At 39.2% G+C, this 25521-nt stretch overlaps 2 protein-coding genes across 2 annotated transcripts; one reads left to right on the top strand and one right to left on the bottom strand.

Moving 5' to 3' along the window:
- Positions 1-479: 479 nt before the first annotated feature.
- On the bottom strand, positions 480-3724 carry LOC110689185 (transcription initiation factor TFIID subunit 7-like). Its single transcript, XM_021865911.1, has 6 exons — positions 3398-3724; positions 2693-2811; positions 1974-2107; positions 1773-1892; positions 1542-1596; positions 480-849 (listed from the first exon to the last, which is right to left on the bottom strand). Exons 2-6 carry the CDS (start codon positions 2805-2807, stop codon positions 686-688), a joined length of 588 nt encoding a protein of 195 aa, XP_021721603.1. The 5' UTR covers positions 2808-2811; positions 3398-3724; the 3' UTR covers positions 480-685.
- A 6759-nt stretch (positions 3725-10483) lies between these two features.
- On the top strand, positions 10484-18657 carry LOC110689444. Its single transcript, XM_021866234.1, has 3 exons — positions 10484-10518; positions 10594-10961; positions 18644-18657. The coding sequence occupies exons 1-3, from the start codon at positions 10502-10504 to the stop codon at positions 18655-18657; spliced, it is 399 nt and encodes a 132-aa protein (XP_021721926.1). The 5' UTR covers positions 10484-10501.
- Positions 18658-25521: the final 6864 nt, after the last annotated feature.

The raw sequence follows: 25521 nt of genomic DNA, 5'->3' as shown, positions 1-25521 counted from the left end.
TGTACTTGGGTTTGGAACATACGGAGTATATAACATTCCCGAACATCCTTTTATTGCCTGGATGAAACCAAAGATATACAGTTCCTATCTGTTGTGTGGTCTTGCTTATGAGTCATCTCTTCTCATGTTTTTGTATAGACTTCTTTATTGGCCTTCCTTTTTTCTGCTACAAGACTTTATGTTGTATATTCCCCAGTTTTTGAGCTCTAATTGATTACTTACTACTTCACAACAAAGAAAAAATAATTAACTACAAATTTGCTCACGAACCTACATAGATGTAGCCCCCAAACTTCAAAAGTTGACAGCAACCTGGACGCTCTCTCTTTCTGTCTCCCTCTCTTACAGAATCTGGGGGAAACATTACCAAAGTTAAGGAGCAATTCTTCCTTACCCGTTATTGGTTGATCTCAACCTCTGCTCTCTTCTTCGATGTGTCAGCAAGGTAAACTACCTAGAATGAACCGAGCTTTTCAATCTTTTTTTTGGGGAGAATATAGAATATTTAAAACTGGAATTTAGCCATAATATCCATACAATCAGATAGAGAGATCATGAACATACATTTGGCTCACTTATAACTTACAGTATACACAACAGTACATAAAAATCCTAATATTTGGTGGGTGGGAGAGTAGCCAAACAATCTAAGAACCTGCAAGCTTGCATATTATGCAGGTTTTCACTAACTCGACTCATCAGACTCATCTGAGTCACTTCCTTCAGCCTCGCCAGCATTGTTAGCAGGATCTGGTGTATCAGGCTTGGTTTGAGGAGTAGGAGCAGGTTTCTTGCTAGCATTGCGTACATTTTCATCAGCATCTTCATCCTGGACAGATGCTTCAGGACGTTTACTACAGTCAAGGTAAAACAGCAATACAGCTAATTGATGGATCACAGCACAGTATATCTGAAATCCAGGACTTGCAGCTATAAAGTTTCTATTTATATATATTTTTTTGGTTAATAAAGGGAAACAATCTTAAAACCATTCCCATATTCCACCTCCAACTAACTGCTTTGACCTTCAAAACCTTTCTATAGAATATTTAGAAATAGAAGAGGGGTCATGCAACAAAGAGGGAGAATAATGGAGGATCATGAGATTGTTCACAAACGACCATGGCAAGTTGGCAACTATAGTGTAACACAGCACTTACTGGGAAGTTACAAACCAAGGAAATTAAATTAGCCAAGTGATAATTCCATTCCCATTACCCCTCACTGGTAGATGTTCAAATAAAGAGTACAACCTAGAAGATGAGCAACATGCAAATGTATTCAAGCCAAAGTAATCCATCACTTCCCAACTAGAGAACACTAAGCAAGAAGTCCAAATAAAAGTATGTGTACTCTGTGCAGAAATTAGCAAATGACATGTTGGCAACCCATAAACACTAAAATGGAAAACATAAATGAAAGTATCCGCAATTGGATCATTCACTCCTAGCAAAAGAAGCAAGATCCACAGGCCTCTAATAAAAAATACTGGTAGAAAAATCTGAATTACACATGAGATTTGTGATGTAAAAAAAGGATATCTCTGCTTCGCATAATGTTGCAAAGATCATTCTCCACGCGCTGAACAACCTCTGGCTGCAAAACAATGTATAAACCTGAGACATACATCCAGTGAAGACAAATCCAACAATCTAGCCGATTAGTAATGATGGGGAAAAGACAAAGCCTTAATTATACATTTACATCCACATCAGTCAACCCAAAGGCTGATGCAAAAGGGTTAACAAATGAAAAGTCAGGAAGTAACTTACATTTAGATCTGGTTCCCTACGAAATCTGCGACGTCGAGCATCCCTCATTGGAGGGGTAAGGCCATGTCTATACTCCACAGTATCAGGCGGATTGTCATTCCCTTCTCTCACCAAGATCATCTGATCCAGCAGCAACGGTCAACATTGGATGAAAATCACATACTCAAGCCAAAAAAATGGTGTTCACTAAATTAACTTTACTTGACCAATGTCTGCAGTTTTGATCAGCACGCTATCATCATAAGTTTTGTATGACTCCGTGACACATGGGAGATCCAGCAAAGAGGCAGGAAATCGTTCATCTCCAATCATAAAAGTACCACTCCTTCCATCCTCTAAAAGATATAGGACCAACGATAAGTTTCAGAGAGCATTAACCAAGAAGTAAAATTGACATCCAGATATCAGAGTTTTGAAGGGCATAATGTAAGATTTCCATATAATTCTAAAATGAGGGGCTGATATTAAAACAACACACAAGTGGTATGGTCTGAACAAGATGTGTATGATGCAATAAGTATCAATACAATACATCTTCATTAGTTCTCTTTTTATGCCTTTTTTCTATTAGATATATGTTAATATTTGTCGGTTAATAAAAATCACAACATAATTTCATACAAATGCAAACATCATGTTGTAGAAGGATCATTTTGTGTGATACTCGACAGTAAGAAATTTGATAATCAGTTGCATTTGACATAACATTCTAGTCCTTCCCCATGGATGAGTAACTTAAGTGAGAAAAACAAGGATAAACATGATATAAACTTCTTTCCTCTCTATTACAAGACACTAAACCAAACATTACCACCAATGTCATTCTATTCCCTCCCCACCTGCAAACCTTTGCCAGACTATAGTTAGCCCTACACATAAGATTAATAGAATTACGTCGGAGAGGATGTGTATGATCGCACCTGTGAAAGACAAATCCAACGACTTATCCTCAGAGGAAGAAGGATCTTCATTCAAAAGTTGTTCAATTTGTTCAGCAATGGAAGGCGGAACTCTCAAAATGAACTGTTCCTCCATCCCTCTACACATCACATTCAAAATATCACCATATAATCCCTCAATTAGGATAAATAAAAACTACAAATAACTTCGTATAGCAAAATTCTTGAAATTTAAAGAGCTGGATAGCATCCACACCCACGGGCGCACACGCCTAGGGACCGGGGTTCATTACGGATACTAAACCTTCTACCTGAGCCTATACAGGCGTAGGCTCGGCTCGAACTCAACAAGCCTCAAAACCCAAACTTGGCTCTGGCTCGATTAGCCTCAAATAAATTTAGGTTCGATTAGGCTTCGATAATGCAGCACATTAGCAACCAAATATGACTATATAATCAAATTAGCGTAGAAAAAATCATGTAAAATCGAACAACCATTTAACAAATTGTAAATTGCAAATAGCAAATTTCTAGCAATAACATCAATCGTTATAACCATTTGTAATTTAGGAATTATAAACAATAGTTGAACAAACCACCAAAGAAGAACCCTAAATTGAGTTCAAAGGCAATTAAATCAGCTATAGAGTGAAATTAAAACCCTAGATTAGGAAATTCACATAATTTACATTTGATGATTACCAAAAAAAAAAAAAAAAATCGTACCACAGAAAGAAGCCGCTTCAATAGAGGAGAGAAAACTCAGAAGCCGGTTCAATGGGGAACTCAGAGTACGCTTCAATGGAGGAGAGAGAGGTGCGGAAAAAATTTAAAGAGAAAAAATTGAATTCGTGAGAGATAAGTAGAAAAGAGAAGATGGGGAAATTGGGAAGTTCTCAAGTTCTGGAATTAAGAATACTATTGCTTTATTTTTATTTATTTTTTATTTATTTCTTATTTATTTTTTATTTTTTACACACTAGAAAATAATACTATTAAAATTTTGATAGATGTTATCATTTTTTTTTGTCGAACTAAAAATTATTTTTAATGATTATTTGTTATATTTATTCTTTAAAATTATTATATTAAATTAAAATTAATTTTGCAAAACTGAAATTATTTTTTTAAGATAAAGTAAACAGGGTCGAAGTACTTCTGTTAGTTGAGACGAACACTATAAGAGGGGGGTGAATTGTAAGTGAGTTCCTATTACTAATTTTTGTAGAAATTAATTAAACTGTAAAGGAACTTGCACATGCACACAAATTTTACAAGGAAACCTTATAGGGCCCAAGTTGAAGTAAAACCTCGACCCTTCGATTTCCAAACCAAGTTACTCCACTATAATAGGCAATACCAAATTACAACCTATTACACACAGACCTTTACTCACAAGTTCCACAATGAACTTGCTACCAAGTAGGACCCTATTCTATCCAATCTAAGTCCCAATCTTAGATTCACTCGTACTCCCAAAGTACACTTACAGCCTCACCTAGACGCTAACTCTATGTATGCAAAATATAATTACACACTCACCCAAGAACCCAACCAATACACAATATAAAGCACCTAGAATATGTTAGGCAAGCAATGCACGAAACCCAAAACTAATATGACAAGATGATAAGCTTGGCAGACTTACACAAATTATGCTATGAGATTTCTTCACGCATAAACTCACAAAAACTGGTAAAATGAAATTCTCTACTATTTATACAAGAATAACTTGTATACCTAGTAAGGTTTTCAAAAAGATAAAGATGTTAATTATCCTAATCTCAAATACACGGTTTTAAGTAAATTAGTTTTGAAGAAAATCTTTTCAAAAAGATAAAGAAAGATATATTTAAAAAGAATAATATCTTTTTATCAAACCGGTTTTAAGAAATAAAACTTATAGAAAATCTTTTCCTAAAATCTATCTTTTTATCTTTTCACTTTTTTAGATTATTTGCCAAGCAATTTGTCACGCTTCTAATAGATTTCTTGCAAACCCTACTTAACATATTTAACAACCGATCTAGAAGATAAAATCTAAAAGAGTTGCTGCGCCGATTTATTCTGCACTTGAGGATTACTTGGGCTTCACGCAGACCAGGACAAGTTCCTGTTAGGGAACGTTCTTGTTAAAGAATTTAAATAGTTCTTGTTAGAGAACTAAGTTCCTGTTAGGGAACTTTTCTTTTATCTTGATCACCCTTCTTTAAAAACTTCTTCTTCACGTTCTTCTTACATAAGGCTACTTGTAGGGAATAATTTCAAGCCTTTAAAATCCCACTAGCTTGAACCCCACTGTGATCATACACTAAAGTACGGTGGCGTCCAAAAGGGAAGAAGATAGAGCAAAAGAGTCGCCAACAAGTTTTTTAAGGAACTTGTAAACCGTTCACAAGGTGAAGGTTACACCCCTTAACGATCCAAGAGATCATCAACTCCATAAGGTCATGAACCAAATAAGGGTTCGGGGATGAAAGTACAAATCCAACCTTAAAAAGATTGAACCTGCCCTAATAATAGACCTTTACTTTATTCTGATCGTATTCATGTGCACTTTTTAATTAACATGCAATCAATAGGATTAACCCTAAACCTGTTTTATCTATGTTGGTTGAATTAAATGCACAAATAAACTATTATTGGCGATCACTTGAAATTATAATCAAATTAACCCTAACAAGATTATTAAATATCTTATTAAGCGTAATTACAAGTACCAATTCCCTTTAAACATGCAATAAAGGTGTGATCAAGCAATAAGTAAGCATCAAGCAACATAATAAATAATAATATCATGATAATAATTATCATAAATAAAATAATCATCATCAAAATAATAATAGTCATAAATCATGACAATTATAATCATAATCATGATCATGTTAAAGCATAATAAAAATAGCAAGATCCTAGGCATGATACTAACAAGATTAATAACAAACCCCAGCATGTCACTAAGCAATAAAGATCAAATCTTTAACCCTAACATGATACTAACAATCATAAATATTAGGAAGAACATAGAAAGCATCATAGGAATCATATTTAATATTAAAAACACCCTAGACATGATACTAGGAATATCATAATAACAATGTAAACATGATTTCTACATCATAATATCAATAAAATCAATAAAGCACTTACTTTGATGCCTCGTATCTCTTTCTAATAAAAAAATACACGCGTTAGTAACTTCAAGGAAAATAATAATCAAAACAATTAAATTAAATAATTGAAATAGAGATTTGGGACCAAACCCTCAGAAATTAAAACCTTTCACGTCTAGGGCGAAGGCAACTTCGAATATGGCTAGGTGTTTCTAGATCTTGTGAATGCGGAATTTTGTATGAGAAAAGCAAATTTAGAAAAAGATGAATGAGAGAGATGAATGATTTAGAAAACTTGATGAAAATTGGTGAATGATTAAGAGAGAATTAGAGAATTAATGATTGCGAATGAAAACTGATTGTAGGTGCATGAAAACGGAGTTTTTAATACGATATTTATAGATAAAATCAGCCAAAAAGATAAATTAGACAAAACAGAGTCTGACGCGAAGAAAACAAAGTTGGCGCCAACCCTGGCTAGCTGGCGCCAGGCAGGCAGGCACCAGCACTAGCGCCAGGCGCCAGGCCTGGTTCCAGGCGCCAAGGACTGGGGTTAGGCGCTAAGCCTGATACCAACGCGTTTTCGAAAATCCGATAAGTTTACCGTACCGGAGGATAAAATAATATAATTTCCTCAAAAATGTTATTTGATTTTGATTAAAACTCTGAAAAGTCAACAAAAGTCAATTTATCAATGCTAATGAATTAGGAATGGAAAGAACCTTCTAGATGAATCTAGAAGACTAAAACCATTCCTAATTGCATTAGGAATGATAAATCATATTAGGCCCTCCCCTAGATCATTGGGCCGCACATAAAGCTCAAATCGGGCCCAATTTAGTAAATTGGCCATAACTTCCTCAATATTTATCGGAATTGGGCTTATAATATATCGTTGGAAATGTCTTTGCAAGCCCCATCAAACTACACTACTATTGGACCTATATCATGGACCAACCAAACTGGATTGGCTGTTTTCTTAAAATAAAGTTTTCAAAAACAGAGAGAAGAGAAAAGAATTAAAAACTTTCCGCAACACTAGACTTTCCACACTTTCGTTTCATTCGATTATGATTCGACGTGAAAGGTACTCATCACTGGGTTTGGTTTTGGGGAGACACAAATGGGTGTCTACAGAAGCCCCCACTTTGACTGAGTTTGGAGAAACGCAAGTTTCGAAAACAAAAGTCAAAGTAGCAATAGGGACAGAGAATGATTTAGAACGTTCTGCGATCCTAAATCACTCTTGTAACGCCGATACCTGCAAAACTAGCATGAGTTAAACAGATAAAAGAGTTAAGAAACGCGTATCTTGCACCGTCGAGCACACGTCTCTGAAAGTAACCGATTGTTTTGATGACCTCCTGCAAGCTAGAGAATGCCATCCCGCTTGAAAACCGCTACGGCTGTAACTGCTTCCAAATTTGGAAGATTGCTTCACCTGAAACGATCCTCCTCCGCAATGATAATATTCCACATCCTAGGGAATACTATTGAAGATTGCTTCTCTTGAAACAACCTCCATCCGCATTGATAATATTCCACATCCTAGGGAATACCATCGAAGATTATTTCTCTTGAAACAATCTCCATCCGCATTGATAATATTCCACATCCTAGGGAATACCATCGAAGATAACTTCGCCTGAAATTACCTCCAGTTGTTCGTAACAACTTTCCGCAAGCTAGGGAATGTCGTCGAAGATATCTTCTCTTGAAGTCACCTTCATTTGATGCGATAATTTTCCAAAGGAAATTACCGAAGATCCACGCCTGTCGATCTTTAAAAGTTCGCCTGAACTTTGCTCCCGCTATGCCTGTACGTCGGCGCTTCCGTTGCTTTGAATCTGTATGTCGGCGCTCTTTTGCTCTTGAACCTATATGTCGGTGCCCTTTTTTTTTTTTTTTTTTTTTTTTTTTTTTTTTTTTGCTAATGAACCTATGCTTAGGCGCTTTAAGCTAAGTGAGACGATCTCTTATCAGGTCGATCACTTTATGTAATCAAGCCGATTACTAAATCATGTCAAATTGCTTAGAGGGGCTAACTGGTGTACCAAGGAACCCAAAAATATGTTGCAGAAGACTAACACTACCTCATCAGGTGGCTGTGGCGTCGCTGAAAAACCATCAGCGCCAGCTTATTAGCATTAGCGCCAGGCACTGATATTGGCGCCAGGCGCCAAGCCAAATTTGTGACGCCAATGCATAGGGCCTGGCGCCAGCACAAGGACTTCCTTAAATACCCCTTTCCTCTTCATTTCGCTACTTTGTTCGTCGCGAAACTGCTCGAAGAAACCCGAAAGCTTCAACTGCTCATTGCTTGCTCGTTTCTCAACCGAATTCGCTCAAATTTGTTGCAAATCAAAGCTCTTTTCATCTATTTTCCTGATCTATGTAAATTTTCTTCAAACTCACATCAGTTTTTATGAATTTTTAGCATGTTTATTCACGAATTTCATGAAAATTCGAAATTTATAATGCTCAATTTGCTTTGTTTGTTAAGTTTTATGCCATGAAATTGCTTGATTATGTTTGTATATTGCCTTGGGAGTAATTTGAGACTTGTTTGACTCAATTTGGTGAAGAAATGAGCAATTTGCCATTGTTGGACCTCTTAAGGTCGTGAAGAACAATGTGGCTCGTTCTTGATGTTTTTGCTAGCAATTCTTGTTCAATTTGTCACAATAATCACTATAGTGTTGCAAGAAATTGTTTGATTGCTTGAAAAAATGCTGTCATGCTCAATTTGAATTTGTGCTCTGTTTTAGTACTACGTACTCTGTTTTTTTTTGCGAACATAGTATCATGCGGCTAGGCGAACCTTAGATACTATAGAACCTTAATTCTCGATGATTTTGCACAATGTAGCATGGCTAGACAACGAGGCTTGGGTTCACGGTCTCGAAACACTAGACGGGAGCATGAGCCCGTAGAGGATGACATCACACCTTCCACTTCGCTTGGTCGACTTCCAGAGTGGGATGAGCGGACCTTGTTCTTTGCCCCTGTCCACCACATTTCCGAGAGGGTGAGACGGGGCACCGAGCCTGGGAGGACACGACATCACGGCTCTGGCTGTGATGGTTTAGGCGATTTGTACAGGATGTACATCGCCAGGGATCTTGAGACGAGACTCCTATGGGAGTCTTGCGGACTAGCTACCCTGTTCGAGACCTTTGAGGCTATGGTTGCCTCCAGCGGGGGTCACCACGTAGTGCGCGCTTTGGTGGAGTTCTTCTAGGACACCACCAACACCTTCCATTTCCCCTGGGGCGAGATGATGGTCACCCCTACGGACTTCAGTCTCATCACAGGACTGGAGTTCACTTCTGTGCCATTGTTGTTTAACAGTGGAATCGACGTCTTCTCTTCGGAGGTCGAGGACTTGTTGGGGCCGATCGCTATTCAGGCCCGAGCTGAGGTCGAGACGAATCAGTTTAGTGCTAGAGGAATTCGCCGCTCGACGCTTGCAGCGACTCTTGATGACGGTGCGACCACCCGAGAGCAGCGGGTGCGCATCTTTGTGCTGATGTTGTTGTCAGGGACATTCTCCCCTGACAAAGGTAGTAGAGCGTTGCTTTACTATCTTCCTGCTGTCCGTGATCTCCACCGGATCGGAACTTATGACCGGGCCAGCTTGGCCTATGCTGACTTCGTTCGTGCGCTGAGGGACTCGTGTCGACACCGATCCTTTGGGACGAACGTTGCTTTGTCTGCTTTTTGGAAGGTCGTAGAGGTAAACATTTATTCCCTATAAAGTTTAGCTCTGCATATTAGTTAGCATTTTCTCACACTTTTAGCTCTTTGTAGATCTAGTTCTACGAGTACTTTCCTTCTGCTGCGCCGGCGAGACCATCGCCGCGGGGATTTCCAGTGTGTGCCTCTTGGGGCAGTCATCATGTGGATATGTCTACTATACATGTCCGGAACCGGATCATCTCGGTACGACTTTTATCGTTTATCTTGCTCTTCCGCGGTGCTTTAGATGTATTCTTGCCTGATTGATGCTTTTTATAGGGACCTGAGGTGATATACCGGCCGTGGGGCGGTTGGATAGTCCCTGGATTAGCCGCACAATATTCTGCCGAGCGTCGCTATTTTCTAGGGACTTATGGAGCGGTCGCGTACTTAGGAGAGAGGGTCGCTAGACAATATTCTTCTAATGTCTTCGTCGTTCCTGCTGCTCCACCACATCATATGTTCGACGAGGCGCGGTTGTCGAGCATGTCTGAGGGAGCTGGCACCCCTTGGCGGTCCCATGTGATCCTCGGGCGGTGTTTTGCTGAGGAGCTACTACCTTTGTTAGCTCCAGCCCCCGTACCGACTGAGGATGTGAGGGTAAGATTTTCTTAGCTTTACTTTTCACTAAGTAGCCCCCAAGTAATGCTTTACTTATTTTTTATGTTTTATCAGGACGGTGTTGCTGAGTTCGTGCCACCCCGTATGTCCATCCACTATCAGGGGATGTATGGGCCGATCGAGGAGATGATTTCTCCAGCTCCCGAGGGCGAGCGCTTCGTAGAGCGGTTGATTCCTCGCCACCAGACTAGAGTAAGCCTAGTTTTTTTTTAGAATTTTTGTGTTCATATATCATGCATTTTTACTGACTCATTTCTCTGGCAGTTTTCACGCGAGGTGGTTTCGGCGATGGCGCGATGCATAGATGCCTTCCGGAGCCGGCTCGTCCGGATGAGGAATGCGGCCACTTGCCGTCGGGATGACGTCATTCGAGAGGTAGCCTTTCTTTACTCATTATTTTTGCATTGCTGCTTCAATTTTATTTTGTTTCTGATTTAACTCTTTTTGCAGGGTCAGCCTATTGCTTCTCACACCCGCGCGAGACCTGAGGGGCGGAGGGATCCAGCGAGGTCCAGCTCGAGACGTCGTCGCACTTCGTCAGGGGGTAGAGGCTGCTCGAGCTGACGTTGCAGAGGGCTCGGGATCTTCTTCTGAGGGTGCTCATGCTGCACCGGTAGGAGAGGCTACCTCGGTTTTCAGAGGTGGTGGGATGTACGAGGTTGGCTCGTCATCGCAGCAGCCTCCGCGGCCTCAACCTCAGGTTGATCCTGGCTGGAGTGGTCCTATATTGAGTCTTCCTCCTCCTACGGAGACTGGAGCTGGAGCTGGTGGAGAGGTGACTCCTCGTACGGTGCAATTTTATGACATGATGGGCCTACGTCCTCCGGCGCCGTAGTTTGTTCCCGTGTATATTTTATTTTGACTTTTTTTTATAGAACTTTGCCTTTGACTCATTATTTATAGACACATTTTGTATATTTATGTTATCATGAATTTATTTACTGTTATTATTATGTTTGTGTGTGCAAGAAAAGTGTGACAACAGTTTTGCTCAAAAATTCCGTCATTTTTATTATTGATGGAGGGTATCCGACTTTCTCCCCCAAAAAGAAAAAATAAAAAAGGAAAAAATTGAATAGAATGTCGGGTGTTTGGAATTTAAAATAAAGTCCAAAAAGAATAATATAAATTAAAAAAATAATAGCTATATGTAATTAATTAGGAAAAAGGATAGAAAATGATTAAACAGAGCCATAAAGTCATTAACCGACTCGAGTCTAATATTAAAAACGCAAGTTGAGCACGCGCGGCTGGTCTGGCAACTTAGCGCCAGCTGGCGCCACACTATGGCGTGTGGCGCTAGGCGCTACACTTAGCGTGTGGCGCCCAGCGTTGGCGGTTGGCGCCAATCACGGGATTGTGACGCCAATTGATGCGGATACCGTGTTTCAGTCTGATTGAAATTCCTCGCAATTTGTGTATAAAAATCCCTCTGCCCAGTCGATTCTTCTCATAATTCCAGCGAATAAATAATTCTCTTCTTTAGAAAAACAATAATTATGTCTTTAGCTACCAAAACCTTCACCCAATACACTGATGAATGGTGTTGATCTCTTAATGATAGGGAGAGAAAATAATTAGATTTATTTCACCTGGGGGGAATTTATGGCATCAAAGGGGTAGATCTTGACCTAGACTTCATACATACCGCTTTAGATTTTTGGAATGTTGATACTCATTGTTTCAGAATAGGGTATGATGAGATTAGCCCTTTGTCGGAGGAATTTGGTGCTATCTTAGGCTTCCCTGCAATAGACCTTATAGCAATCCCTAGAGTAGACGCATACTATTATAAGGATTTTGAGCGCTTCTTTAATTTAAAGGAAAGGGATTTATCAAAAATAGTGGATGGAAACATAGTTAATTTGAAAGAATTTGCACGCCATTATTTTGATAAACCTCTTTCTGAATCTTTTCATATATATAGAAGAAGGGCGTTCCTATTTTGCATGCTTAACCAATTTTTTCTTAGTAGTGGTAAAAATAATGAGGGTCAATCAATTATAACCACTGTTTTAGAACAAATTGAATCAGGGAGGAATCCAATGCCACTGATAGTTGGAGAGACTATGATTAGTCTAGATGAATTGAAAAGGGACCCAAAAGCGCCTTTTCGCGGCTCTTCAATTTTATTACAGGTAGAAAAATAATATTTTTAATTACAGAAATCAAAAAATATATTTTTGTATTGTAATAATAATTTATTTGCATTGCAATTTTTTTACAGATGTGGCTAATGGAGAGGCTAATTAGCCCTCCGGACGATATTGAAAAATATACTCCCAATTGCTTCGTGAGAAGGAAGAAGCGCATCCCTAAATTTGGGCGCCATGGGTGGAGAAAAGTCTTTGAATCACGTGATTTTGCTATCAAGTGGGTCATCCCATGGCGGAAAATAGAAAGGATGGTTGGTGTTAACAAGCAACCTTTCTGCCGTCTTCCAAGCTTGTCTCGTGTAACTTATTATTACCCCTGCAGGGTAAAAAGACAATATGGCTTGCTTCAGAATATTCCTTCTGGGGATCTTCGTCCTCCCTATGAGTACCCTGTATCTCAAGAAGTAGATAGATTCGATGCTTACTGGAGCGCTAGACCTTTATGGGAAGTGATACCCAAAAGGTTCCTCCTTCTTTGCCCAATGATGTAAAGAAGTGGTTGCTGAAGAAATCTTCGATTGATCAGGGTAGAACCGATGTGAAGAATCGTCTAGGTGACAGGGTGACTCCTGTCAAAGAACGCTTAGGTGCAAGAATTGAATTCAAAACACCTACAATGCCTAGGAAGAAAAATACTACAAAGACAAAGGAAAAAGGAAAGCTAACACCACAGACAAAAAAGCTTGGGTGGAAAAGAAGCATGGAGTGTTAGCTGAAGGGGAGACTATCTACTCCAAAATTGAATGTAGGTCCTCTAAAGGATGCCTACTAGCTAAGGTCATGGATGAAGAGGAGGAAGCAGACAAGAATTGGAAAAGAGCTAGAAAGGAAAAGAAAGATTAAGAGCATTGCTTAGCTTTAGATTTATTAGACTTAGATTGTTATTTTTATTTAAAGTTAATTTATTTCAGCTTTATTTTAATTCCATCAATAATGTAATTTTATTTTATTAATGAAATTTTATCTTTCAATTAAATTATTTACTTCAAATTTTTTTTATTAAAGCAATGAAAATCGAAAAAATTAATTTTCCAGAAATTCTTCGAGTACGGAAGTCGAAAATTTTCCGAAAAACACCGAAATTCTCCTAGAGCTTATTTCCAGATTGGTGTCATTTATTGGCATTTGGCGCCTGCCATTGAGGTCTGGCGCCAGGCGCCAATTCCATCGGCTGGCGCTGATGACTTCTGGCCGGCGCCAGGTTCTGTTCTGCGACGCCAATAATTCGCCGATTTTCTGTTGAATTTTTAATTAATTTTGGAACGCGGAGATGTCGAAAAATAAAGTAACCGCACCCGTAAAGGGTTGCCTACGTATCCTTTCTTAAGGAATCAGGCCGAAAGTAGCTCTCTTGAGTATCCTACTCAAGTAATTATGGGTAGTATTTCTTAAGTTGGTCAAGATTTGTCATGTTTTAGAATTCCTTGCCATCCATATCAGTTAGTTTTGTTGCACCTCCTGATAGGATTGTCTTGACAATGTAGGGTCCAGACCAATTAGGTCTAAATTTTCCCCTTGGGTCTAAAACATTTTTCCTTAGTGCTTTTAATACCAAATCTCCTACTTTAATATTTCTTTTCTTGACCTTCTTATTAAAATGCCTAGCCATACGATTTTGGTAACACTGAGTGTGATGTAGAGCTTCTAGTCGTTTCTCGTCAAGTAGAATCAATTCTTCATATCTTGCCCTAGTCCATTCAACTTCATCGAGTTTACTCTCTAACGCGATGCGTAGAGATGATATTTCTAATTCGACAGGTTGTACGACATCCATTCCATATACCAAGGAAAATGGCGTATTTCCTGTTGATATACGGATTGACGTGCGATAACCCCGCAATGCGAAGTGAAGCTTGTCAGGCCAATCCTTATAATTTTCCGTCATTTTCTCGATGATAGTCTTTAGATTTTTATTAGCTGCCTCGACTGCTCCGTTTGCTTGAGGTCTATAAGGGGAAGAATGATGATGTTGAATGCCGTATTTTTGTAGCAATTCTTCACATTCGGCTTGAAAGTGAGTTCCATTGTCACTTATCATTTCATGTGGGACTCCATATCGACAAATGATATTTCTTTCGATAAAGAGTGCTACATGTTTTGTAGTGAGTTTAGAGTATGATTACGCTTCGACCCACTTTGTAAAGTAATCAATTGCTACTATAATAAATTCATGGCCTCCTGTTCCTGGAGGAGTGATTTTGCCAATGATGTCAATTCCCCATGTAGAGAATGGCCATGGCGATGTGTAGGTGTAGAGCAAAGATGGAGGGACATGTTGTAAATTGGCATAAGTTTGGCACTTAGGGCATCTTTTTACGTATTGATGGCAATCCCTATTCATTGTAGTCCAATAATATCCTTCTCGCATTATTTTCTGGACTAACATTTTGCCGTTTACATGAGTGCCACAGATTCCTTCGTGAACTATTCTCATTACTCTTTGTGCATCCATCTTTCCTACACATAAGAGAGCTCGACCTTTAGGTACCCTTTTATGTAACTCGTTGTCTATGAGTACATATTGAGAAGCCAAAAGTCTTAACGCTCGCTTTGCTCTTTTGTCAGCATGAGGAGGGTATTCTCCATTGGTGACATAATTGAGTATGTCTGTGTACCACGGTTCTTCTTCTTCTTCTTCTTCTTCTTGGACTAAGTCGTCGTCTTCTATAGCCTGGATATATGCTGGTTTGTGCCTTTTTTCGATAGTTAGAGGCATTTGCTCGATTTCCGTGGGAATCCTAACCATTGAGGCTAATCTTGCCAAGGCATCAGCAAATTGGTTTTCTTCTCTAGGTAGATATGTGTATTCTACCTTCTCTAACTGATCGGTAAGAGTTTCCAGATAGGTTTGGTAAGGGGCTAGGCTTTCGCACCTTACTTTCCACCTTTTTAATATCTGATTGATGATCAAAGAAGAGTCTCTGAATATCCTTAACTTCTTTACTCCTAATGCCAAAGCTGTTTCAAGGCCTACCACGCATGCTTCATATTCAGCAGCGTTGTTGGTAACGTCGAAATCAAGCTTTATGGAGATTGGAACATGCTCCTCTTTAGGTGATACTAGTAGTACTCCAACGCCACATCCCTTTTGGTTTGAGGCTCCGTCGAAATACAAGGTCCAAGTATCATCTTCAGTGACCATTAAGTCTTCATCTGGAAATTCATTTTCTTGTATTGGCGTCGAGTCTTCTATTGGTAAATCTGCTAGAAAGTCTGACACCACAGATCCTTTAATAGCTTTTTGTGGCATAAACCTTACATCGAACTGGGCTAGATTGACTATCCATCTTGAAATGCGTCCATTGAGTGTAGATTTCTCGAAGAGATACTTGAGTGGATCTAATCGGGAGACTATGAAAACGGTATGCACCAACATGTAATGTCTTAATTAGTTGTGGCCCACACCAAGGCGAGGCACAATTTCTCGAGCGGTGTATAGCGTGTTTCGTATTCGAGCATCTTTTTACTTAGGTAATAGATTGCGTTCTCTTTGCCTTCTACTTCTTGTGCTAGCATGACTCCCATTGTCTCTTTGGTAACTGTCAAATATAACCTAAGAGGTATTCCGGGAAGTGCTGGCGCTAATACAGGAGGATTTGCGAGATAGGCTTTGATCTTTTCAAAGGCTTTTTGACACTCGTCATCCCATATTATTGGTACATTCTTCTTGAGCTTCTTGAAGATTGGTTCACATATCGTCGTCAGTTTTGATATGAACCTACTTATGTATTGCAACCGGCCAATAAATCCTCGAATCTGTTTCTCAGTCTTGGGTGGTGGCATTGACATGATTGCTTTAATCTTGGTTGGATCTACCTCTATTCCTCTAGAGCTTATGACGTATCCCAAGAGCTTGCCTGAGGTGACTCCAAAAGCACATTTTGATGGATTCAACCTCACGTTATACTTTCTCAGCCTTTCGAAAAATTTCCTTAAGGCTACTTGATGGCCTGGACGGTCTTTTGATTTTATGATCATGTCGTCGACATATACTTCGACTTCTTTGTGCATCATGTCACGGAGTAAGGCAATTGTTGCACGTTGGTAAGTAGCACCCGCGTTTTTCAACCCGAATGGCATTACCATGTAGCAGTAAGTGCCCCATGGTGTTATAAAGGTTGTTTTCTCCATGTCTTCTTCTGCCATGAGAATCTGGTTGTAACCTGCGTACCCATCCATGAACGAGAGAAGCGCGTGATTTGCCGTGTTATCTACCAGAATATCGATGTGTGGCAAAGGGAAGTCGTCCTTTGGACTTGCCTTATTTAGATCTCGATAGTCGACACACATCCTTACCTTTCCGTCCTTCTTCAAAACTGGGACGACATTGGCGACCCATTCGGGGTATTTGGATACCTTGATGAAACCTGCAGTTATTTGTTTTTGAACTTCTTCTTTTATTTTAAGTGCTACGTCGGATTTCATTCGACGCAACTTTTGTTTTACAGGTTTCATTCCTGGAATTAGTGGTATAGTGTGTTGAGCTATTTCTCTGTTAATGCCTGGCATATCTTCATATGACCAAGCAAATACATCGATAAATTCTTTAAGTAAGTTAATTAAATCGGTTCTTTCTTGTTTATTCAATGTTAATCCGATTTTAACTTCTCTTTTATTAGTTGAATCATTCGAGATGTCAACTGTTTCAGTTTCTTCAATTACCGGTGTTTTCTTTTCGAGTGTTTCCATTGCTTTAATAATTTCTTTGTCTTTTTCATCGTTAGCTAAGCAATGCTCGTCATCTTGGGTTAGGGAGGAACACAAGAAGTAAGGATAATGAGAAATATTATTATACTTTGAGATCATTACATTAAAGAGTGATATGTCCTTAGGGACTGGATCACTAACTATCCTAGGAGAAGAAATAAGAGGGGGAGGTGCTATTACTAAAGACTTAGAAGACTCTAAAGGGAAACACTCTGACTCAGACTCTGACTCAGGCGACTCTTCAAACATCGGTCCCTGCCCTGTCGTGATTGATATCTTCCTTCCGCTTGGGGTAGTCACTTTGATAGTCTTGCGCCACCCTTGTAGTGATCCTACGGCTGGAGTAATTAGCTTCGAGGGGTCGAAGCTTTCACTTTGTAGGACCGTTTGAATGAGTGAGAAGTTATCTTCTTCATAAGTTGGCTCATTCTTCTCTCACCCAAACAGTAATCCCATGACGTTAAAGTCAAAGCATGGGGGTGCTTTCTCCTTATGGACGGGAGTTGGGATTTCATCAGTGAAGTAGCAATCCAAGAAAATCTCGAATCCCGGTTGTCTTAGGCCGTTTACAACAAATGGCTCGGGAAATTCATGGCATGGATAGTCCTCTCCTTCTTTTATGAACTGACCATTAAGCGTAAGAGGGTACTGATCCATTGGAATTGCTTTCTTTTGAATGCGAGCGTCCCTATGTGCTTTCAACTTGTCCTAGGCTCGCTTGAGATCTTTCCGAGTCGGTTCAAAATCAAGTCCAAAAGTGTCTAACTTAGGGAGGCCAAGTGACTCCAGCGGTTTTGCCATTCCTTTCTTCTTTCCTAAAGTCATCCTAGGAAAGTGTCCTTGTTTCTTCAGCATGGCGTTGACAATCATGTTGGAATGGGGGTCATGGCAAAGAGATGTCCTTTCATCCTCCTGGATTAAGGAGACTTCTTCGTTAAAGCCCCATAAGTCTTCGTCATCTTCGTCGTGCTCTACGTTAATGATTGGATTCTCTATGGATTTGATTCTCATTAGCAAAGCATCGATGGTGATTGGAATTCCTCCAACTATAGCCTTCACTTGTTGGTGGAGAGATGAAGGGATGGCCTTTAGAACATGAAGCCAAGGGCGTCCCAACAATAAGTTGAATGAAGCTTTGATGTCCACTACTTGGAAAGTAGTAGCATGTTCTATTGCTCCTGCCGTTACATTTAGGGTAATCTTGCCAAGAGCTTGACGACGAGTATTATCGTAAGCTCTTATTCCTTGTGTGGACGGAGTTAAGTCTTCATCCCTTATGCCGAGCATCCTCGTAGTTCTAAGTGGACATACATTGATAGCCGATCCATTGTCTACAAGAGTCATAGGAACATTCATTCTTTTGCAGACTACCGTGAGGTTTAATGCCTTGTAATGTTTGTCACCTTCTGGGGGTAAATCTTTGTCAGAAAAGGTGATCAAATTAATTAGACTAGGAAGGTCACTTGTGAGGAAGTTGGCTAGTCCCTCAGGAGTAGTGTCAGAGTCTATCCCAATTTTATCCAAGACATTCATTACAGCTAACCTATGCTCTCGAGATGTTGCCAGGAGTTTCCACACATTCATCTCAACTTTTGTCTTCTTAAACTGTTTAACAATGTCGTTGTCTTTGATGATAGGTATGGGAACTTGATGTATGGTTGGCATAGGTTGTGTTGAAACGGGATGTTGCATTCTCCCAGATCTTGTGAGGACGACTATCGATGAATCTTCTTCAGCCCAAATGTCATCTGTGGTGTATAACACAGAAGGTGAAGGTCCTACTATGTCCTTTAGATAGACATCTTCTTCATCACTGTCCCAAACTCCATTAATGGTTGTATCCTCTTCTTGTTGAACTTGGACTAGTTTCTTTTCATCAATCATTTTTTGTATCAAATCCTTGAATTTGAAACAGTTTTCTATAGTGTGACCCCCTGATTGATGATACTGAAAATAATATCTATATGTCCTTTTTAATGACTCAAATGGTCTTGGTTCGAGAGGTTTGACCTCGCCACTCTCGGAGAGCATTTTGAACATTTGCACATACGGGATCCCAATCGGAGTGTAGATTCTATTGCTCTTCTTGGGTTTTTCAGTGACTTGTAAGGGAAAGTGCTTTGCCTCATAAGTCGTTCTCACTAGTTTGAATTCTCTTTTAGGTTCTTCTTTTGGAAGTGGAAGCTCATCATATTTCTTATGGAGTTCGTTCATAACTTTGAGAGCTTCACGTAGTAATTGCGATGTCTCCTTCATAGACAGTGTGAGCAGTTGTATATCTTCCTTATTCGCCGGTTTTGGAAGACTATCCTTGACATCGAAAAAGATCTCCTCTTCTTTTTCTATGGCACTGATTTCTTCAACAGGTCTAATGAGAGAGGAGGGGTCATCCTTGTTTTCCTCATTGGAGATAGCTAGGGTATGAGCTAGAGGTGCGTTGTCGATACTTGGCTTCTTACTGGCAGGGGGAAACGACAGTTTGTTGTTGTCAATTAGGTCTTGGATATCTTCCTTAAGCTTCCAACAGCTTTCGTTGGAATGGCCCCTACCTTGGTGATACTTGCAGTGTGCATTGGGGTTCCAGTTAACTGACCTCTTCTCAACTGGTGGGTCCCCAAATGGTCCAATGGGAGTTATAAGACCTTTTGCATTTAATCGATCAAATGCGGTGTCATAACTCATGTCAACAGGAGTGAAGTTCCTCCTAAATGGTTTCTTCTGTCCTTGGTTGTTCATGGCAACCTTCTTATCGATACCTTTGATACTCATTATTGTTTCAAATGCTCTGAAATGAAAGTAAGGGTTATCAATTGCTCTGAATTTTGGGATGTCGTTGGTGTTGAACTTCTGCGGAAGAAGATCTTTGTCCACCGAGACCCCTTGTGATGTAAGCTCTTGAAACTTGTAGTCGCTAGACAACTTGCTTAAACTCTCTTGCATGAGGTCCATTTGTTGTTGCTTCACGGGATCGTCGATCCTAAGTGCAAGAAGCTTCAGTGTCTCAGTCACAGTAGCCAGTTGGTTCTTAAGATCATTGACTTCTTCTTGAGTTGCCATTATAACCCTAGCTTTCCTCTTGCGAGCTATAGGTTTGTCGAAAAGTTGGACTTGTACGAAGAGGTTATCTTTGATTAATCGTCCTTCCTTTCTTGACCACGCGTTGTAAATTAAACCCTTTTGAGTTTTAATTACTTGACTCGAATCATTTTGACTTTATGGTTTATTTTAAGGGAAAAAGAAAAAGAAAAGGGTGCATATTTTTGGCAAAAATAATGTACATATTTTTAGGGAACTAAGTATTATTTTTATTGGAGGATCAATATCCGACTTACCCCCCTAAAAAAATGTCGGAAAAACGCGCACACAAGACTCTCTTATTCATGGTCAAAGTATGTGTATGGGTGTGTGCGTTGAGTGTAAGTGACATGCTTGGACTCTTGTGTAAGACCATGAGACTTAGTGCCTAAACTCGATCATTGATTCAATTAAACATTATTGACAGCAAAAATGACCGAATTAAATAGAAAACTGATTAATTAGACCTTAGGTGATGACTCGACCAATAATCCGAACTGTCGGCCAAGTGACAGGACTGGCGTCACACTGTGGAGCTTGGCGCCAGGCAACATGGCCGTCGTCAGGCGCTACACTCCATAGCGTGGCGCTACAGCTCAGACCTTGGCGCCAATATTGGAGCTTCGGTCTGGGACTGTTTTTGGTGTTATTAGTCAACTAGGGTATACCTAAAGTCGTAATAGGTCAATTCCGATTAAAATATTAGACTTTATTGACTCAAATTAATTAATTGATTAATTAATTAGGGAAAGTTCTTTAAGTCATTAATTGATTTAGTCTCAACACAAGTCAACAAACGGTTAAGAGAAACATAGAATATATATGCACAACAAATAATGCACAATTAGTCAAGTAGGCACAATATGATGCAATGAGTTCGCAACCTAACCATAGCTCTAGTTCTCTAAAGTTCGGGATATGGTTTAGTAAAAAAGGGTCCATGGTTAATTGTCCGGATGCACTGCGCGGAAGCCTAACTGTGAAGGGTTGGCGCGAGTGGATGGGACACCGCAAGCTTTAGAAAAAACTCGCTTCCATGGTTTGGTGAATTCAACATCTCGGATGTACCCTTTGTTGCACGGAGCGTTCAATCGGGTAGATGGAGCATGAATTCCCAGAGGGTTATGTCCATATGTAGAACACATATGGGTTTCAGAAAAGTGAGAAAAAAATTCAATCAGGAAGTAGGATCGAGCAAACAATACGAAAAACCGATCGAAATTAGAACACATATTTTTGGCTCGGTATTGGGGGAAATTGGCGCCAGCAAACAGAGACTAGCGCCAGTTTTTAACTGTGGCGCCTGACGCCAATGCTGGCGTCTGGCGCTATAACTAAAATTCTGGCGCCAAGCTCTGGCCCCTGACGCTACTTCCCACATGCCTCAGCAGCTTTCTATGATCGATAAAATTTTCCAGTTTCGCGCGGTGTTATTTCAGTCCTAGTTGTGAAAGACGTTTCTCAAATTTCCTACGTGTAAAATCCTATGTTTTTAACTCATTACGGATGGTCTTTCCAATGAGATCTTTTTCATGCATATGACAATAATGTTAATCAAAATTACGCACGTGAATTACTTAGAAATTTTCGAGTCTCATCCACTCATTCTAAATCATTGCCGAAACAAATTCAGGAATTAAAATAGAAATCCTCCCCAGTGGAGTCGCCAAAAACTGTAGGGAATAATTTCAAGCCTTTAAAATCCCACTAGCTTGAACCCCACTGTGATCATACACTAAAGTACGGTGGCGTCCAAAAGGGAAGAAGATAGAGCAAAAGAGTCGCCAACAAGTTTTTTAAGGAACTTGTAAACCGTTCACAAGGTGAAGGTTACACCCCTTAACGATCCAAGAGATCGTCAACTCCATAAGGTCATGAACCAAATAAGGGTTCGGGGATGAAGGTACAAATCCAACCTAAAAGAGATTGAACCTGCCCTAAAAATAGGCCTCTACTTTATTCTGATCGTATTCATGTGCGCTTTTTAATTAACATGCAATCAATAGGATTAACCCTAAACCTGTTTATCTATGTTGGTTGAATTAAATGCACAAATAAACTATTATTGGCGATCACTTGAAATTATAATCAAATTAACCCTAACAAGATTATTAAATATCTTATTAAGCGTGATTACAAGTACCAATTCCCTTTAAACATGCAATAAAGGTGAGATCAAGCAATAAGTAAGCATCAAGCAACATATTAAATAATAATATCATGATAATAATTATCATAAATAAAATAATCATCATCAAAATAATAATAGTCATAAATCATGACAATTATAATCATAATCATGATCATGTTAAAGCATAATAAAAATAGCAAGATCCTAGGCATGATACTAACAAGATTAATAACAAACCCCAGCATGTCACTAAGCAATAAAGATCAAATCTTTAACCCTAACATGATACTAACAATCATAAATATTAGGAAGAACATAGGAAGCATCGTAGGAATCTTATTTAATATTAAAAACACCCTAGACATGATACTAGGAATATCATAATAACAATGTAAACATGATTTCTACATCATAATATCAATAAAATCAATAAAGCACTTACTTTGATGCCTCGTATCTCTTTCTAATAACAAAATACACGCGTTAGTAACATCAAGGAAAATAATAATCAAAACAATTAAATTAAATAATTGAAATAGAGATTTGGGACCAAACCCTCAGAAATTAAAACCTTTCACGTCTAGGGCGAAGGCTACATTCGAATATGGCTAGGTGTTTCTAGATCTTGTGAATGCGGAATTTTGTATGAGAAAAGAAAATTTAGAAAAAGATGAATGAGAGAGATGAATGATTTAGAAAACTTGATGAAAATTGGTGAATGATTAAGAGAGAATTAGAGAATTAATGATTGCGAATGAAAACTGATTGTAGGTGCATGAAAACGGAGTTTTTAATACGATATTTATAGAGAAAATCAGCCAAAAAGATAAATTAGACAAAACAGAGTCTGACGCGAAGAAAACAAAGCTGGCGCTAACCCTGGCTAGCTGGCGCCAGGCACCAGCACTAGCGCCAGGCGCCAATGGCTAGTTCCAGGCGCCAAGGCCTGGGGTTAGGCGCCAAGCCTGATACCAACGCGTTTTCGAAAATCCGATAAGTTTACCGTATTGGAGGATAAAATAATATAATTTCCTCAAAAATGCTATTTGATTTTGATTAAAACTCTAAAAAGTCAGCAAAAGTCAATTTATCAATGCTAATTGAATTAGGAATGGAAAGAACCTTCTAGAAGAATCTAGAAGACTAAAACCATTCCTAATTGCATTAGGAATGATAAATAATATTAGGCCCTCCCCTAGATCATTGGGCCTCACATAAAGCTCAAACCGGGCCCAGTTTAGTAAATTGGCCATAACTTCCTCAATATTCATCGGAATTGGGCTTATAATATATCGTTAGAAAGGTCTTTGCAAGCCCCATCCAACTACACTACTATTGGAACCATATCATGGACCAACCAAATTGTATTGGCTATTTTCTTATAATAAAGTTTTCAAAAACAGAGAGAAGAGAAAAGAATTAAAAACTTTCCGCAACACTAGACTTCCCACACTTTCGTTTCATTCGATTATGATTCGACGTGAAAGGTACTCATCACTGGGTTTGGTTTTGGGGAGACACAAATGGGTGTCTACACTACTCTTCCACCACCAAGGTCTACTTCACCTGTTGCTAAGTGAAACACTAAAAGAAACCTTTAGTTAAGTTTGCTTGAGTTTAAGTCTATCATCATCAAAACCTTAAGCTTCAACAATTTCCCCCTTTTTGATGATGACAAACTTAAGCAAACTCTTTTAGAAGATCAATTAAAACAAAAGGTTCGTATTTTTTCATTTTTGATTTTATATAAAAAAAAAATACAACAGAAACAAAAGCAAAAGTAAAAAAACAGAACACAAAACTAAGTTACTAAAGGCATCAGATCAGAAATCAGAGGTTTCTGATATATGAGAAATCTTTGATACTTTCTCAACTTGAACCCAGAACAACTTATCCTCAAAGTTTGATTCTTCTTTTCCCCCTTTTGGCATTATCAAAAAGTCCTGTTTTTCAAGTTATTAAGCATCTATCCACAACCCCACAAGCAATTCATCGAGTGTGGGAAACTATAGGCAGCGCTACTAACTTCCTTTAAGTTAGTTCCACTCTCCTGCAAAAGGTTTCATAACATACAAGTACACACATATATATGCTAAGTTCCAAAACATTCATTAAAAGCAAAAGATAAGCATCCTGCTAAACAATTTAAAATATTACAAACCAAAATTAATTGTTCAAAAACCAGAACAAAAATTAAACTTGTTCATGACTAAACATGAAATAAAGAAAGGGCTAGGCAAAAGTAGGCTAAAATGGCTGGAATAGGGCAATGTTGGGCTATATCTGAAGAAGCTCAAGAATCTTCTTGTTATCCTCCAAGTTCTGCTTCACATATCCCTCCATTTTGTCCTCTAGACTCTTGACAGTCTTATGGAACTCCAACCCCTGCAGTTTGAGACTGTTTTCAAGTCCCTGAACTGACTTCTCCAGCTTCTGAACCTTTCCAGCAGCCTCCTTCAGCTTATTCTCAGCCTGTTCTAACCTCTCTGTAAGCTCAGTCATTTGTCCCTCAAGGACCTTACTCATTAGTGTCTAGCTCCAGAGGTTGCTCAATGCTGGTCTATGGAATAGAGCTGGTAGATAACCTTCTGCTCTTTCTCAAAGGTTGTTCTGGTGCCTCTTTTACTTTTCTTTCCGCAACACTAAACTTTCCACACTTACACTTCATTCGATTATGATTATTCGACGTGAAATGTACTCATCACTGGGTTTGGTTTTGGGGAGACACAAATGGGTGTCTACAGTGTGTATTCTTCAATGATCTGGTTCGCCCGTGGATTAGGAGCATTGAGCTCTTCATTAAATCCTTGGTGAGAATTTTTTTAAATAAATATCACCCAATTTGCTAATCCTTCTACCACATTCAAGAGCATGGCAACGACATCTTGCAGTTTTCGAACGTCCTCTTTTAGACTTGACAAGTCTTCCCTGGTATTATCTAAGAAAATACTTTCATCCTCCTCAATCATGGCCACTTCATCAAGAGAGATTATATAATCTGTCTCGATCATGGGATCACCTACAGGTGTGATAAGGAGTGAAGGATCGAAGGATGTTTGATCTTCTGCGATGGCTAGAATCTCGGAAGTTTTATTGTCATCAATCAGATCTTGAATAGCTTCTTTGAGTTTCCAACACTCCTCAGTGTCGTGACCCTTTCCTTGGTGATATTTGCAGTGCTTACTAGGATCCTACTTGGTGGCCTAGCTTTTAGAACTGGATGTTTGATAGGCCCTATGGGCATGACTAGTCCTTTATGGTGTAACTTTTCGAAAGCTGCTTCATAACTTATGCCAAGTGGAGTGAACA

This window comes from Chenopodium quinoa, unplaced genomic scaffold, assembly GCF_001683475.1.
Source record: "Chenopodium quinoa cultivar QQ74 unplaced genomic scaffold, ASM168347v1, whole genome shotgun sequence".
NCBI lineage: Eukaryota > Viridiplantae > Streptophyta > Magnoliopsida > Caryophyllales > Amaranthaceae > Chenopodium > Chenopodium quinoa.
Note: the sequence above shows the minus strand (reverse complement) of the source record. Positions and strands in the feature narration are given on the sequence as shown.